At 30.8% G+C, this 14,262-nt stretch overlaps 2 protein-coding genes across 3 annotated transcripts; both read right to left on the bottom strand.

Moving 5' to 3' along the window:
- Positions 1–89: 89 nt before the first annotated feature.
- LOC116773001 (ras-related protein Rab-1A) lies at positions 90–4,581 on the bottom strand. The gene is made up of 5 exons (XM_032665350.2): positions 4,401–4,581; positions 3,697–3,961; positions 2,592–2,723; positions 1,729–1,938; positions 90–1,232 (listed from the first exon to the last, which is right to left on the bottom strand). Exons 1-4 carry the CDS (start codon positions 4,412–4,414, stop codon positions 1,741–1,743), a joined length of 609 nt encoding a protein of 202 aa, XP_032521241.1. The 5' UTR covers positions 4,415–4,581; the 3' UTR covers positions 90–1,232; positions 1,729–1,740.
- A 908-nt stretch (positions 4,582–5,489) lies between these two features.
- Positions 5,490–11,801, bottom strand: LOC116772969 (zinc finger protein 106). Of its 2 annotated transcripts, XM_032665306.2 has the most exons (7): positions 11,521–11,798; positions 7,813–11,320; positions 7,390–7,581; positions 7,108–7,227; positions 6,526–6,783; positions 5,817–6,005; positions 5,490–5,691 (listed from the first exon to the last, which is right to left on the bottom strand). In XM_032665306.2, exons 1-7 carry the CDS (start codon positions 11,643–11,645, stop codon positions 5,614–5,616), a joined length of 4,470 nt encoding a protein of 1,489 aa, XP_032521197.2. In that variant the 5' UTR covers positions 11,646–11,798; the 3' UTR covers positions 5,490–5,613. The 2 variants fall into 2 exon arrangements, with proteins under 2 accessions (XP_032521197.2, XP_061384415.1); XM_061528431.1 differs by lacking the exons at positions 5,490–5,691; positions 5,817–6,005; positions 6,526–6,783 and having other exon boundaries at positions 7,108–7,223; positions 11,521–11,801.
- Between the last annotated feature and the right edge of the window lie 2,461 nt (positions 11,802–14,262).

Raw genomic sequence — 14,262 nt, 5'->3', positions numbered from 1 at the left:
CCGATAAAATTAATGAACCGGAACAAGATTAATTAGTTTTGAGTTATGAATGGGGTTTGTTGAGGATTGGATTTCTAAATAAAACATCCTTAAATAGCATACTGTTTTAATTTCTAAGAAACCCTCAATACAGAATTACAGTGGGTCAGCGGATTTATAAGTTAACTCATCACAATAGTACAAAAATAACGACACGAGTTAGTTGTAAACGATCGGAACATCTTCTGCCTAACATTTTAAATAACAAATGCAATTATTTAATATTACTTAATATTTGTTTTTTTTTTTTTTATAAAATAACATTATTTATTAATGTGTAATAAGTTACAATACAATGAGTGTGCGTTTTAAAATTCACTCATGTTTAACACACTCAATGTGGCTTCAACTCGGTTAAAATTTTTCCATCACTACTTATTGTACAATTGTATTTAAAACGTTAGGCAACACTATCACATACGATGGTGATGTTGGTATATGAATGTCTTTTATTTAATACTATGTTTCCATTGTAATCGATGGCTATGTATGTTATCTATAAATCTGTCTAATTTCACTAAGGCCAATATGCTTTATCTACAATTTTGTGTTAAAAATTCCTACTGAAATTCAAGTGAGTATGACTAACACAAAATTTTTGAACACAGCACAACCCCAGTACTATACATAAATATTAAATACGATTTAACACCCAGTGCAGACAATTAAAAAAAATAATGAAATTAGTACCTCGGTGACATTTAAGTAAAATGCAACATAAAAAGAGCAAATTATTTTTATTAGAAAACCGGAAATGGATTTCGATACTACAATTTGCATAACAAGTTTTTTTTACACAATTAACATCATGATGAAGGCCCAAACGATTACAGGATATCATATTATTGCATAAGTTGTGTACCGTTGGAGCTTCACCATTTTGTTAAAAGCTCCCTCCGTTATGACAGACCGTACAACACTAACGTATTTAGTTGCTCTTAGTTATAACATCTCCTGGAATACAGCACGAAGTTAACCTACGATATTCATTATATATAAACATGTATAAACATACATCCATTCCACCACTTTCCTTTTAACTAATATTGGACAATAGCAACTTAAAAGGAGTCAGCTTATAACATTATGAGCGATCGAGCTCGGGCACTATATATATAATTTTTATTTATAATAGGGATGCGATCAAATTTTTTTTGTGGTAATTGCATAACTGCTGGTGCTACCGCCCCCAGCTGGAACAAATAGATTTCGATTAGTATGTACATTATGAATTGGTGTATTTTACATACATATTAAGAAAAATATTTATATCTTACATGAAAAACCCAAAAAATATGAATTATACATTAGGTATAAATAGTGTTAAGAAAAAACTTAAGAATTTATATGTAATTAATGTAAAATCGTCTACACTTTATGTAATAACAGTTATAGTGACATGTGTTGTTGAATATACATATATATATATAAGTAATAAATAAATTGTATATGAGTAATGATTATGTGTCTAAGAACAATTTTTAAGATTTAAGACTTAAAATGTAACAAAGCTACATAAACATTATTACCTTCAAAGCCATCTGTTTACTTATGTTCCCTTTCTATAGGCATACATCAAGGTTTGCTTTTTACAAGAAATAAAAACTTCACCTTATTCCTTGTAAATTAACCATGAGATAATAAATTCAAACTAAGTTTCTATAAAAATTTGATGTATGTAGTCGTTACCATGATTATTGTTCAGCAACAGGAGGTCCTGTTAGTGTCGATGGGACGTCCTTGATCTATCTTGACAGCGGCGGCGGCGGGCGCGCCGGCTGAAGGCGGGCCAACACGAGCCTTTATCTCAGCGGCCATAGTCATGAACGCTTGTTCAACATTCGTTGAGTTCTTGGCCGATGTCTCCAGGAACGGGATACCCAACTGCTCTGCATATTGCTGGAATTACACCATTTAGATTAATTTTATGCTATGATTTAGAATATTTGGAACATCTTAATGCTTTCTCCATACAGTACATCCAAATAAAAATGATGACATTGGCAAAATATTCCACAATTCCAGTGCAAATAAATCCTTAGCATAAAAAATAATAATAGTTGTAATGTTATTGGCTTTTGACTTACTAACTATGATAGAGTTATCAGTATGATGAATTAAATTAAAATATTTAAGTTATTTTGCACAATTTTTTTGGTTTCTATAAATCAAATAACTTGTGGAAGATATACAAACTTCAACTATGACAATGTTAATCGACCAGTTAAGTTTGATCTAGCATATGTTATGGTGCACAGATAATAATTATCTAGACATACATGTAAATCATTCTATAATTAAATATAAAAGTTGGTGACATTTAAAAGTACCCAGAATATTGTCACTAATAGGTCATTGCACTTCTTATCTGTTTCATAAATTTACTGAATTAAGCAAACATGCCCATCAAACATCAAATAAACTAGTAGAACATGAAAAGTACTTTAACAAAAAAGGTAAAAATCTAAATTGCATTCTATTCAATTATAATGAACTCTCATTCTATTACTATGAAAAAAAAAATGCATAATATTCCAAAGTCAAATATCTACCTTAGCAGTGGTATAATCAACCGCTTTCTTGGTAGTGAGGTCACATTTGTTGCCGACCAGTAGCTTGTTGACACTGTCACAGGCATAACGGTCAATCTCCTCCAACCACTGTTTCACATTGCTGAAGGAATCCTATTATAAAATAATATTTCTAGTATATAAAGAGATTTCTATCATAAAAATATTTTTTCATAGCATATCCTATCCTTAATTTTTTTTAGCCAGTATTCTTTATAACTTGTCATGCTGATCCAATGATGTAAAGTATGTCTAATTTTTTTATTGTTCTGATATGTTTAAGAAAAATCCATTAAATAGACTTCAGTTGTTAGAATAACAAACACCCATACATCCAATCAACAGTACAAATATTATAAAACACAAAAACGATCACTCAAATGTGTCGGTAATAATTCCGAATACATAGTTTTGTAATCCTGATAGTCCCATGAGATTAATATAAAATTTTTATTATATGAAATACTTCTTATAATGTTAGGTACAGCTAATTATATATACAAGTTCAGTTCAACAAATCAACTCTTTATGTTAGCAGACACATTCATTGTGTGTGCTTATGTTAGCAGACACATTCAATGTGTATAGTGACAATGTTTTTAATAAATATCTATCTGTACACGATTAGCATAATTAATCAAATTATTATCCTCAGTTAAAATTAATTTACATGACCAAATTAGAGTCTTGATATATACTTAACATATATAATGATATACATAATGACTCAACATTCCAGTTTAGGTTGTGTTAAGTGATCTCAAAGTTTGGATGGAAGCCAAGTAAACCATATTTTATTTAAATACAAATGATTGATTCAAACAGCTGTAGAGTATTCATATTAAAATAATTAACACTCATAAAACTGAAAAATATACTTTAATTATTGTAGCAATATATACTATATATTTATAAATAGATGTATCATATATAACTTTCTGGTTATATTAATATGTAAGTGTAAAATAAATGCTTTATTACAAGGCCATCTAGAGTGTAAAATGTGAAAACGAGCAAATAATATTTATATAGTATGAATGTTGTCAATATGTACACAACTTTTAAGTTTTGTTAGTTCTAAAGTTACCTGATCTGTACAGTCATATACAATAATGATTCCATGTGCCCCTCTGTAGTAGGACGATGTGATTGTTCTGAATCTCTCTTGTCCTGCCGTGTCCCATATTTGTAACTTTATTGTCTTTCCATCTAAATCTAAAGTCCTAATTTTAAAGTCCACACCAATAGTACTGATGTAGCTCTCTGTATACGTATCATCAGCAAATCGAAGCAACAGACAGGACTTGCCGACACCTGAGTCTCCAATCAAGAGTAGTTTAAACAAGTAGTCGCTGCAAACAATGACGAAAATGTATGTTACAATTGCGTCTATGAATATATAAGTAACGTCAGTACTCTTATAAACTATAAACATGAACAACACGGCAACAAGGAGGCGTATCACTTCAGTAGACAAAGCAAACAAAAGAATTGGCTGTTACACAAAAAAACAAAAACATTGGATTTCATATCATAGGGGCGGAAGTGTAACGCAGTTAAGTTCCCTTCATAGACTTTCATGATTACGTTTCGATTTTGTTGGTACTAAGAACATAATGAGTCACCATTGGTTTTATTTTTTGCTAAATTTCATTTAAAAATGTGAAGAGCTAAACAATTATATGCGTTACAGACAAAGACTTCATAGATACTTAAAAAAATTAACATGCTAAATTGAAACGAAATTCAGCCCATCCTTGTTTTACACATCACGGTACAACATATACTTACTATTCTGGATTCATTTTGTACTATAAATTTAATGTAACGAAAATGTTATTAGCAGAAAGTAAGTTAAATAGTTATTTTCTTTGTTTGAAATGAAGTACACCACAAAACACAAAAAAATATAATATTATACGTAGAATAATGGCTGCCGAGACTGAGACACCCACACTGACGTAAGTCAGAAATTCACTATATGGCAGGAGTGCCACTTGGCAAAAATAAATATCGTTTAGAAATAGAGCAAAAGTTTTTTTTTAATATGTAAAATATTTAATTAAAATAAAATGTGACTTGGAAATCGATTGCGAAATATGAACTTAAAATTTTTAAATATCTTTACATACTTTATTGTTTAAAGTACCTAAAGTTGTTATAATACAATAATTTAATTGGAGTATAATTTTAAATTTTTCTGTAATATTATATGCATATATAAAAATAAAACACTATGTGGATTGGTTTTTAAATATTTTTTTGGTGTTATAAAATCCCTATACGGTTAGGTAAGGTTTGAGCTATTGTGTATGTAGTGATTAATACTTAATGAATAATGTTAAAAAAAGACCACAGGAAACTCAAAAAAGTAAAACATTTTTTTTTATTTCTTCTATAAAAATAGTTTTTTATATTAATCAAGGTTACTTACTAATCCGCAATAAACAAGATTAGAAACTTATTTAAACAAATTACAAAACTTATTCAAGAATTCTGTTTACACAATTAAAACTTTTATTTAAGGTTGTTAATTATAGCGTCTTTTGCAATACATCATTAAAATTTGCAGAGCTATTTCAAATAATAAATATTAAATCATATTTTCATAAATTTTGACATATTTTCGTTTATTATTTATTTATGGTTCTTGTGGAAAAGATGTAAGAAAGTTGGGTATTACATGTATACACATAAAAATATAGCATAAATCTGTTTTACACTTAAAATCTTTAAAATTATATTTGTATCATTTATTATATCACATATGTTTCATATAGAGTTTTATTTAACCATCTAAATACACAATTCTATATACCATTAACAAAAAGTTAAATTTATACTCACTACACTGTTGTCAAACAAATAAATAAAAAAATAAACCATTTAAACTCTTTTATTACTAAAGTTTATATACAATGGAGATAAGACCTTCAAAATAAGTGATTATATATATTAACTAAAATATAAAAAATGGTGCGCGTCTACGTTCATACGTAGAATATTAGAGTATCATTTCTTGCAATATGCTTAGTGGTATTTTCCATATGTACAAACTTCTGTCCTTATAACCAGCGATAATCTGTAAATAGAAAAAAAAATATCATAGACAGGGAATAGCTTTCTATTGAAGCTTTAAATATATAAGTAGAGTGAGAACATTCTTGTTTTGATATATTTTATACAGAATAAAAGCTCAATACCGACCTTGGTTCCAACAATGGCCAGAGAAAGCAGCATGAGACTTGGGCCGCGTATCTGTGCGAAGGGTCGAGCCTCACTCTCCCGGTAAACGTACACACAGCCGTCATAGCACCCAGCGAACAGAAGGCCGCCCGACGCTCGCAAACAGACCGCACCCTTACCCCCTTCATGAGTGCCGGCGTGTCCCCCGCTCTGAAAATAAAAATATACATAATATAACATCAAATTAACGAAAACAGAAATACAAATGGTAAAGTCATCTCAATGCCATTCCCCACATTAGCCAAATGACATTGATCTCGACTTGACTTAAAATCTGTTTAAAATAAAAATCTTTAGTGATATTGAGAATAATCTTTTAAGACTTCACAACACCTATGAATTTATAACCTGCAACAGTTATTTCAATTGAATTAACAAAAACTTCAAAAGGGCACAAAAATTGTCACATAATAAAGTGTCAAAACTGAGTGATCAACACTTCCTTACTCTTTTTATTAATTTTAAGTCACAAGATAAATTTTATTTTTATTAGAACTATAAAATATATAAATAAGAATTTGAACAGGGTTCCCTTCACTTTGTGATCAGATTACAGTAATAAAATCAAGAATTTATATAATATTCTGATATATAAATATATCATTATGGTGAGCTCTCTGAGTGTAATAATTTTATTTCCATTTTCTGAAATGATATATTACGAACTAACCGTGTAATCAAATACATGTATCTGATTACTGCTGGTCCCACAATAAACCTTTCCGTCTTCATATAATAGAGTGTAGACTGTCATTTTGGGTCCAACTAATGTCCTTAACAACAGGCCAGTCTGTGCGTCTTTTATTGTGACGTTTTCTGATCTAGCAGCGACTAGAAGAACTTTCCTTGGACCTTCTTTCATTGCTCTTAGAGCTAGGATTGATTGTTCAGAAAATTTCACTGAACTCACTGGTATTAGCATGTTATTCTGAAATTAATGAAAACTAATTAAAATTTATGCCTTACTAATTGTAAGTAAAATATGATTGTGGCTCTATTTGTTGATTTCTTATTTCTTAACTGTCATTTTGTTATTTTTATATCCCTTATAATTTCTTTAAATATAATTTTGTAATGGTGCTCAATATCTTTATTCCACACTTAAAGTTTAAATGCAATAAATATATTTGTAATTTTTTATTTAATCTTTAAACATGTAAAAGAAAATTACTATTATAGTCTCAATCTATATTTGAAGATAATTATTCTAACTTAATATATATATTCAATGATTTGCTGAATTTTATATTACCTTGCACTCAAATTGCAGAACAAATCCCGTCCTCGTTCCTACAAACACTGTGTCCCATGCATGATCCATTGTCTGTATTGGACTTAGAACGTTACATTCCGGTCCCTTTTCTAACCCTGTCTGGATAATTTTAAAATGCGTTAAGAATTGTATAAACCATTTTATTCTTAAAGTTAGCGGTGTTAATTCAGAATTAAATTCTGTGCTTTTTGTTTTGGTATAGTTTCGCATTTGACTATATATGCATATCAGAAATCACATAGCAAAAAATTTAAAACATACCTCCAAGTCATAGTATCGTATTCTTGAGTCCAATGACCCCGTGTATACTGTAGTTCCGTATTTCTCTTTAACAATAGTGATGCAGGTCACTGCAAGGTTCGACCCTCTTAAGGTTGTTAGAAGATGTCCATCATTATTGAAATAATAAACATTGCCATCGAGACAAGCCGCTAAGAAGTTTGTTTCGACACACTGAAAAATGTTATCAAAATATCTAATTAATGACTATAATTATGCTGGTAACATTGTAAAATTGCATCCTCCAATGATTTCATTAGTATAGGACATCCCTGAGGACAGGTTTGAATTCAGTATGTGTCATTGAAATTACCAGTTAATCTATTTCGTTAGAAATTAATTTCAGGAACATAATTAATAATATAGGATGAAGATATACAATAGTTGTGTATTATTAATACTTACTTCTAAAGCAAGAACAGCATCAGCGTTTCCGGAGACGACAATAGAATCCCGCCTTAGGTTTTCATCTGATGAGTAATCGTACATTTTACATTCGTCACCTTGACTCAAGGCTGGCTTGGTATCCTCCATCGACGACTGGCTATTATCTAATATGATTTCTTCACTAATTGGCACTGTTATATTTACAACCGCCTCTTCTTTGTCCTCACAGTTGTCTCCCACCACAATGTCTTCTGATACGTCCAACATATCAATCTGTATGTCGTTGACGATGTTTTGCTCGACGTGTATATCTGATTCAGTTGCAATCTTTTGTTGGGAATCGAAATCAACATTTTGTACTGTTTGCTCATAATCATAATCCTGGACAAGGTGATGCTGGTCTAGATACTGGCTGAAGTCTTCTCTTATTAGAAGAACAGAGCACTCTTTAATTTCGATATTGTTCATATCAACTTTTTTACCTTTGATAGCTCTCCTTCTCCCAATATGCTTGCCTTTTCTTAACCTCTTTTTGCTTTGCGGCGTGACTTCTAAATCGTCTAAGGATATAATGTCCTCAAGTGGTCTGTCATCCGTGATAATTTGTTCAAGCAAGGATATATTTGGAGATTTTCCTCTTTTTCTTCTCGTATTAATCGTCGTAGAACTTTCTGACGATGCACTCTGATAAGAAACTTTACGGCGTCGATTTCTTTTATCAACTTTAGGCGTTTCTGCCTCTTCAATGGCAACTGTTTCGAATGTTAACTGATCCAATTCCTCTGAGGGTATATTGGCAAAGTTATCGACGATAACATCCTCAGTCAGTAAGATATGCTCTGATGTTCCATTTTCGTCATCTCCATCAAATGGGGCTACATTCAAAACTGTCATTCCCAATGTTTGCATTGAGTTGTGACTGGAATCTTTGGATTCCATTGAGTTGTACAATTTAAACTTTTCTTGCAATAACATCTGTATTTCTAAATCTATTTCCTTCATTCTTTCAAAGGGTTCAGTTGATTTTGTTATTAGTCCCTCAGAAACAACGTCATCTGTTTGTGTTTCCTTTACTGCAAATTTTTTCTTTATTGTTTGTGAGCACCTTGAATTATATTTCTTTATAACTGTCTGCGTTTCTTTTGATGGTAACTTCCTCTGAACTTGTATGGCAACATGTTTTCTCATTAATTGTCTACAAAAACTGTCTTTGGGTTTGATTATGGTGTCGATAGAAATTTTGTGGCTGGGAACTGTAGTAATAGCCGTGTTCCTATGTGCTTGATGTATTGTTACTTTTCGAGGCTGTTCAGTGAACATATCTATCGTTTTTAAAGAATTTTTTGCATCTGTTTTAGTACTCATTTGACAACTTGAACTGCTTTCCTGTGGGCTGATATCTTGGTTTGAGGATATTGTATCTTTTAACTTTGTTTTATTGTCTTTAACCGGAGTTTTCTTTGGCGTTTCCTTCTTTTTAGGATGTTTTTCCGAAGTGCTTTTATCATTTGAAGTTTCATTATTATCTGTACAATCTTTGTCCTTGTTGTCATCCTTAGGGAGTACAGATTTTATAGTTTCACATTTATCAGACGCTTTTAATGTGTCATTGTCATTTCCATCATCTTTATTACACTGATTCGTAGTTTCAGAACATGATTCTTTTCTTCTTTTTTCTTTACGATGAGATGGCCTTTGATCGATAGACCTTTTCCGTGAATTTGATGATGTAGATATTTTCACCAAATTCTCAAAATCAATTTTGTCATTTAACTCTTTGGTTTTGTCTATTTTACTACTGTTATCGATGTCTGATGTATTTAAATTGTCATCTTGTGTGAGTTCCTCCTCTACATTACATAAATCAGTTTCGGTCAATGTCGGTAGTTCTATGAGCGCAGGAATTTCTACTTTAAGTTCTTTCTGTATATTTAAAAAGTTTGATTCATCATTGTCCTGTGATGGTTTTGGGATTGTAATGTTGTCATCCTCAATAAAATCATGATCAACAGCAACATGATACTGATTATCCAATTCAGCAAAAGGATCTTCTTCCTCTACACCCTGTTGAGGATAGGAGTCAAATAACTTTTGCGGTTCTTCTACTTTTAGTTCTTTTTGTTCTTTCACAGGGGATGTTCCAAAGAGAGTATTATTTTTTGATACATCACTATCTTGGTAACAACTGTAACTTTTCCTTCTTGATCTTCTTTCAAAAAGAGGCTTAGAGTCTTCATAGCCCAATTGGTCATTTGTAAATCTATCATAATTATTGGTGTTTGGTTCCACACTCTTTGATCTTGTGAAATCTGCCTGCGTGACATTCTTTGGTTGGTCAAAATATGTTAAATGAAAATTCTCATTTGGCCATGGATCAGTGTTACTTATAATATTATTATAAATCTGTTGATCATCTGACATCTCATTTATGTTCTCATCTCCACCCATTTGCATTTGTTCAAATTCATCGAGCTGCAACACTTTACTTAGTTCTGCCATAACAATAGGCTTAATATCTTCAAGAAAAACTGTATCCTGTGGATCTAGAATACATTGCATTTGTTTCATGAAGGTGTCTTCATATATGGTATTATTGTCGTTCTGCATGAACTCCGTGCTGGTACTGGAAAGAGATTTTTCAGCGACTGATCTCATGTGTCTATTAAAACTATTCTGAGACTCTGTTATAAGACTGCTTATAGCAAATTCAAATTTATTTGATGAGTTTGGATTATCCATTAATTTATGGATTTTTTCTTTATCCATTTTAAATAATTGGTGTACAATTTTATTCTTTATTTTGGCACAGTTTTTATTTGCATCAATATTTCTTTGTCTGTTAAACCTTTTTTTAGCAGGTGGTTCATGTTGACTGCTTTCAAATTTTTCTGATATTTTAAGGGATTCATTTTGGAGGGCAGAATTGTTTTGATTTGTATTATTATTTTCTGAATTATGCTGCGGTTCATTGCGATTGAGAATTTTTTTCCTTACAATATCTACAGTGTCATCTACAGATCTACTGAATGAATTGGAGTTGTCAATTGCTGAAGCTGGCAATGTAGGATTACATCCATAGTGGTCGGAAGCTGGTGGCCTGTGCCCAGCATAGTCTGAATATTTATTAGTTTCACTAAATTCTGGTCTTTGTGATTTATTAAAAATATTTTCACTTTGTGAAAAATCATTTTCAGTAGCCCAAGGGCTAATTAAGGGTTGTCTAAAATTATGCAATGGTGGCAATTGACGGTGATCAACATCTCCCATACTGTTCACATGAAAATGGTTTCCATGTACATCTTTATAGAAATTAGAAGGTTCTTTGAACGTACTTCTATGCTGTCCTTCTTGTCTTTGATGTATTAAGGGTAATATTTGTCTCTCACTATGGTGAGGTTGTCTCAGGTAGTTGTGACGATTGTTCCTGTATCTGTAACGATCACCATGTTCCTGTGATTGATCTTGATTATCAACTCGCGAGTTGTAAGGTTGTGGTCGTCGAGACCTTGAACTCGGTGGCGGGAATCTGTAATTTATGTATTACTTCTAATTAGACACCGTGAACTGTATATTGTAAGTGAATATACTAATGATGGTGTGGTAAAAAGAATATTATTTTTTCTTAAAGATGGGTAATTCGCGGGTGTATTGTAAATATGATGTTTGACAGATCAGAACAAAATAAATAATAGTAAGTCGCTTATTATTTAAGCGTTTTATATTTACCTCGGTGCGTCCGGTATATCATAGTTTCTGGATGATCTGAAATGTGAATTGCCGCCGTTTCTTGAGCTAAATTGTCTCGAATTTTCATTACGCCATCCACCAATTCTCGTTTGACCTCGTCGCATATTGATAGTTTTAGAACATATTATTTTAATTAAAGTAATATAAATATAATTCTTTTTTTGGAGTTTTTACATAAAACTGGTCAGAGTCGTATGTTTTTAGCACATTAACTATAACAAAACAAACAAGTTAGATCAATTCAGTTTGTACTCTATTTGACGTTTCGGAACAGATAATGTATATATTTTCTACAATTTTATTTAATGTCAAATTCCTTACTACTTATTTTCTTCCAACTTATATTCACAAAAGTACGTCATATGTGTGTGAATATTTAATTTTTAAATAAATACGATTGTTTTGAAAATTCCACGAACATAATAAATCATGTTACCTATAACTTAACTTTTTAAACATTTATATCGATTATTTTGGTAAATATTTTTTTTTATTTTAATGCCACGGCTTAATCCGCACTGGTATCGTGAAATATTTTGCCAATGTCAACGTCTTCATTTGTTGCACGTATTATTATGTCATAAAGGCGTTTATTTAATGATTATTAATTTAAAAAAAGAAGACTAGTTATCTTTTCACCGGCACCTACCTTATTTTATAAAGGTGGTAACAATTTTATGACAGTACAAGATAACATCTAATATTTCAATTCAGTTTGAAATTATATGAATGTCTTCATAATATAAATGATATACGAGTGTATTACCTAAGACACTAAATCTAACTTACGATAGATTACTGTAGAGTCTACACTATGCTACTGGGTAGGGAAAGGTGAATAGCAATAAGCAATGTTGTCGTATATAAATTTTGCCTTCTTTAATAGCCAATTTTCTTAATATTTGCTATATAGTAATTAGATGGTCCAGCTAGTGAAAAGTTATTAAAATCTGTCTATGTCTATGATATCTAGTTAATAGCTATGTCTGTGTTTTCGATTACGCATTTTTATTGAGGAAGTGCCTACTTCCTCAATAACACGACTTTGTAGTAGATAATAGGGTCAAGCCAGCCTAAACATAATCTGCGTTTAAGTCTTAGTAAATAATACTGAACAGTTTTTAAATTCCGTGTTGTTTGTATGAAAGTAATAATGTTTTTAAAGTATTAAAATCTGTATAGTAAATCTGTTTTTGCAAGTGGTGATAAAAGGAAAATTTTTAAAGGCCATTCCATTAAATAATATATTGAAAAGCTTTTGAAGGAGCCGCCAAGGTCCAAAGCCACAATATGTGTGCGAAAATAACTAGCTTGAGCTGATATATATTCTCATAAAAATATCTCTTTTGTCTTACAAATGGTGTTTTTGTTTATAGAGAGAACGATAAATATTGTGCTCAGTTTAAACACGGGCCTACCATCTAAACGAGAGTATTTATTACCTATTTTGTACTATACTATAATAAACTCATTGTTTTTAAAAAATACAGTTGGATGTCTATACATTTTAATATAAATAAAATTGGGGTGTCTCTTGGGAATATTGTAATAATTATGTCTTACTATATGCCTATGAATATATACATATATACGGTACGTTATGCCAAAATAACATTTTCTATAATTTTTGTGTGTTTGTCTCTGTTTATTCTAGTTAATATCTGAAATGTTTGTACCTATTTCGACGGGACTTTTATTGACAGGTATCTTATTTATTAAGGCGTAACTTAGAATACTTTTTATCTCGATCCCGAAATAAGGCATTATATAAGTATTTTCATTCTTATTTTTTTCTTCGCAGGCGATGTCTCGGATAACAGCTAGTCTTAACTAATTTATTACCCTAAATCAAATATTTTTCCAAAAATCTTTATTTAAATATCTACTAACTGAATTAAAATTTCACTTGGATAGTGACTGCATAAAAACATTTTTTTTCTTTTCATTACTTTCCTACCTTGAAACATTATATTTATTGCTTTCCAGATTTTTTATATACGATTATTGAGAATAATAAACTTCTTTATATCACTTAAATTTCCATTTATTTAAAGCTTCAGCAGAAAAGGGTTTTTCGTGAAACAGACTCCTTCAAACTTTACCATTTTCTAATCTTATGTGTTTTCATTTCTCTCTATGTAGAAAGGAACTTCAATTTCGGATTCCAACTAATCATATATTAAATTGTCTGTCTTTTCAACGAGTACTTGATACATTATCTAGTGCAATTGTCGTGTCATGTAAAAGTTTTTATGATTTATGTCCAAAAATAATATTTTATGTTAAGCAAAGTAAAGCACGATAGTCTTTTAGCTTTCGAGGGGGATTATCCCCGTGATATCATAAATATATTTTCAAGGCCCAACTTATCCTTTATATTTTAATATAGAGTTTTATAAGTTCTTTCAATTTATAGCAATGAACTTTTCTATATATGTAAATTATTTAATTCTCATTGTACCCAATTTTTTTTTCTCGATGGTTACGTTTTGTATTTATTTTATTTGCATATAGAAATACTTTTTCGCAACTACAGCACCATGTGATGTAAGAAATTAAACAACAGTAAATGAACTATAATCTGAAGGTTAATATAATTTAGAAATGGATTTCAGGAATGTAAAACTATACCCTATTATTGAAAGAAAGCACATTACAAAGATACACACATGTGATGTACATACATCTACTGCATTCGTAGACCGTAGTGGGTAAACCGCT

This window comes from Danaus plexippus (assembly GCF_018135715.1).
Source record: "Danaus plexippus chromosome 18 unlocalized genomic scaffold, MEX_DaPlex mxdp_20, whole genome shotgun sequence".
Taxonomy (NCBI): domain Eukaryota; kingdom Metazoa; phylum Arthropoda; class Insecta; order Lepidoptera; family Nymphalidae; genus Danaus; species Danaus plexippus.
Note: the sequence above shows the minus strand (reverse complement) of the source record. Positions and strands in the feature narration are given on the sequence as shown.

Bases quoted from the DNA above. Each gene is read 5' to 3' on its own strand.
- LOC116773001 (XM_032665350.2), bottom strand. The intron at 2,724-3,696 runs GTAACTTTAGAA...ATTTTATAATAG, and splicing joins TATATGACTGTACAGATCAG to GATTCCTTCAGCAATGTGAA. The intron at 1,939-2,591 runs GTAGATATTTGA...GTGTAATTCCAG, and splicing joins TTGATTATACCACTGCTAAG to CAATATGCAGAGCAGTTGGG.
- LOC116772969 (XM_032665306.2), bottom strand. From the start codon at position 11,645: ATGCGACGAGGTCAAACGAGAATTGGTGGATGGCGTAATGAAAATTCG. The intron at 11,321-11,520 runs GTAAATATAAAA...CATAAATTACAG, and splicing joins GATATACCGGACGCACCGAG to ATTCCCGCCACCGAGTTCAA. The intron at 7,228-7,389 runs GTATGTTTTAAA...AAAATTATCCAG, and splicing joins TACGATACTATGACTTGGAG to ACAGGGTTAGAAAAGGGACC.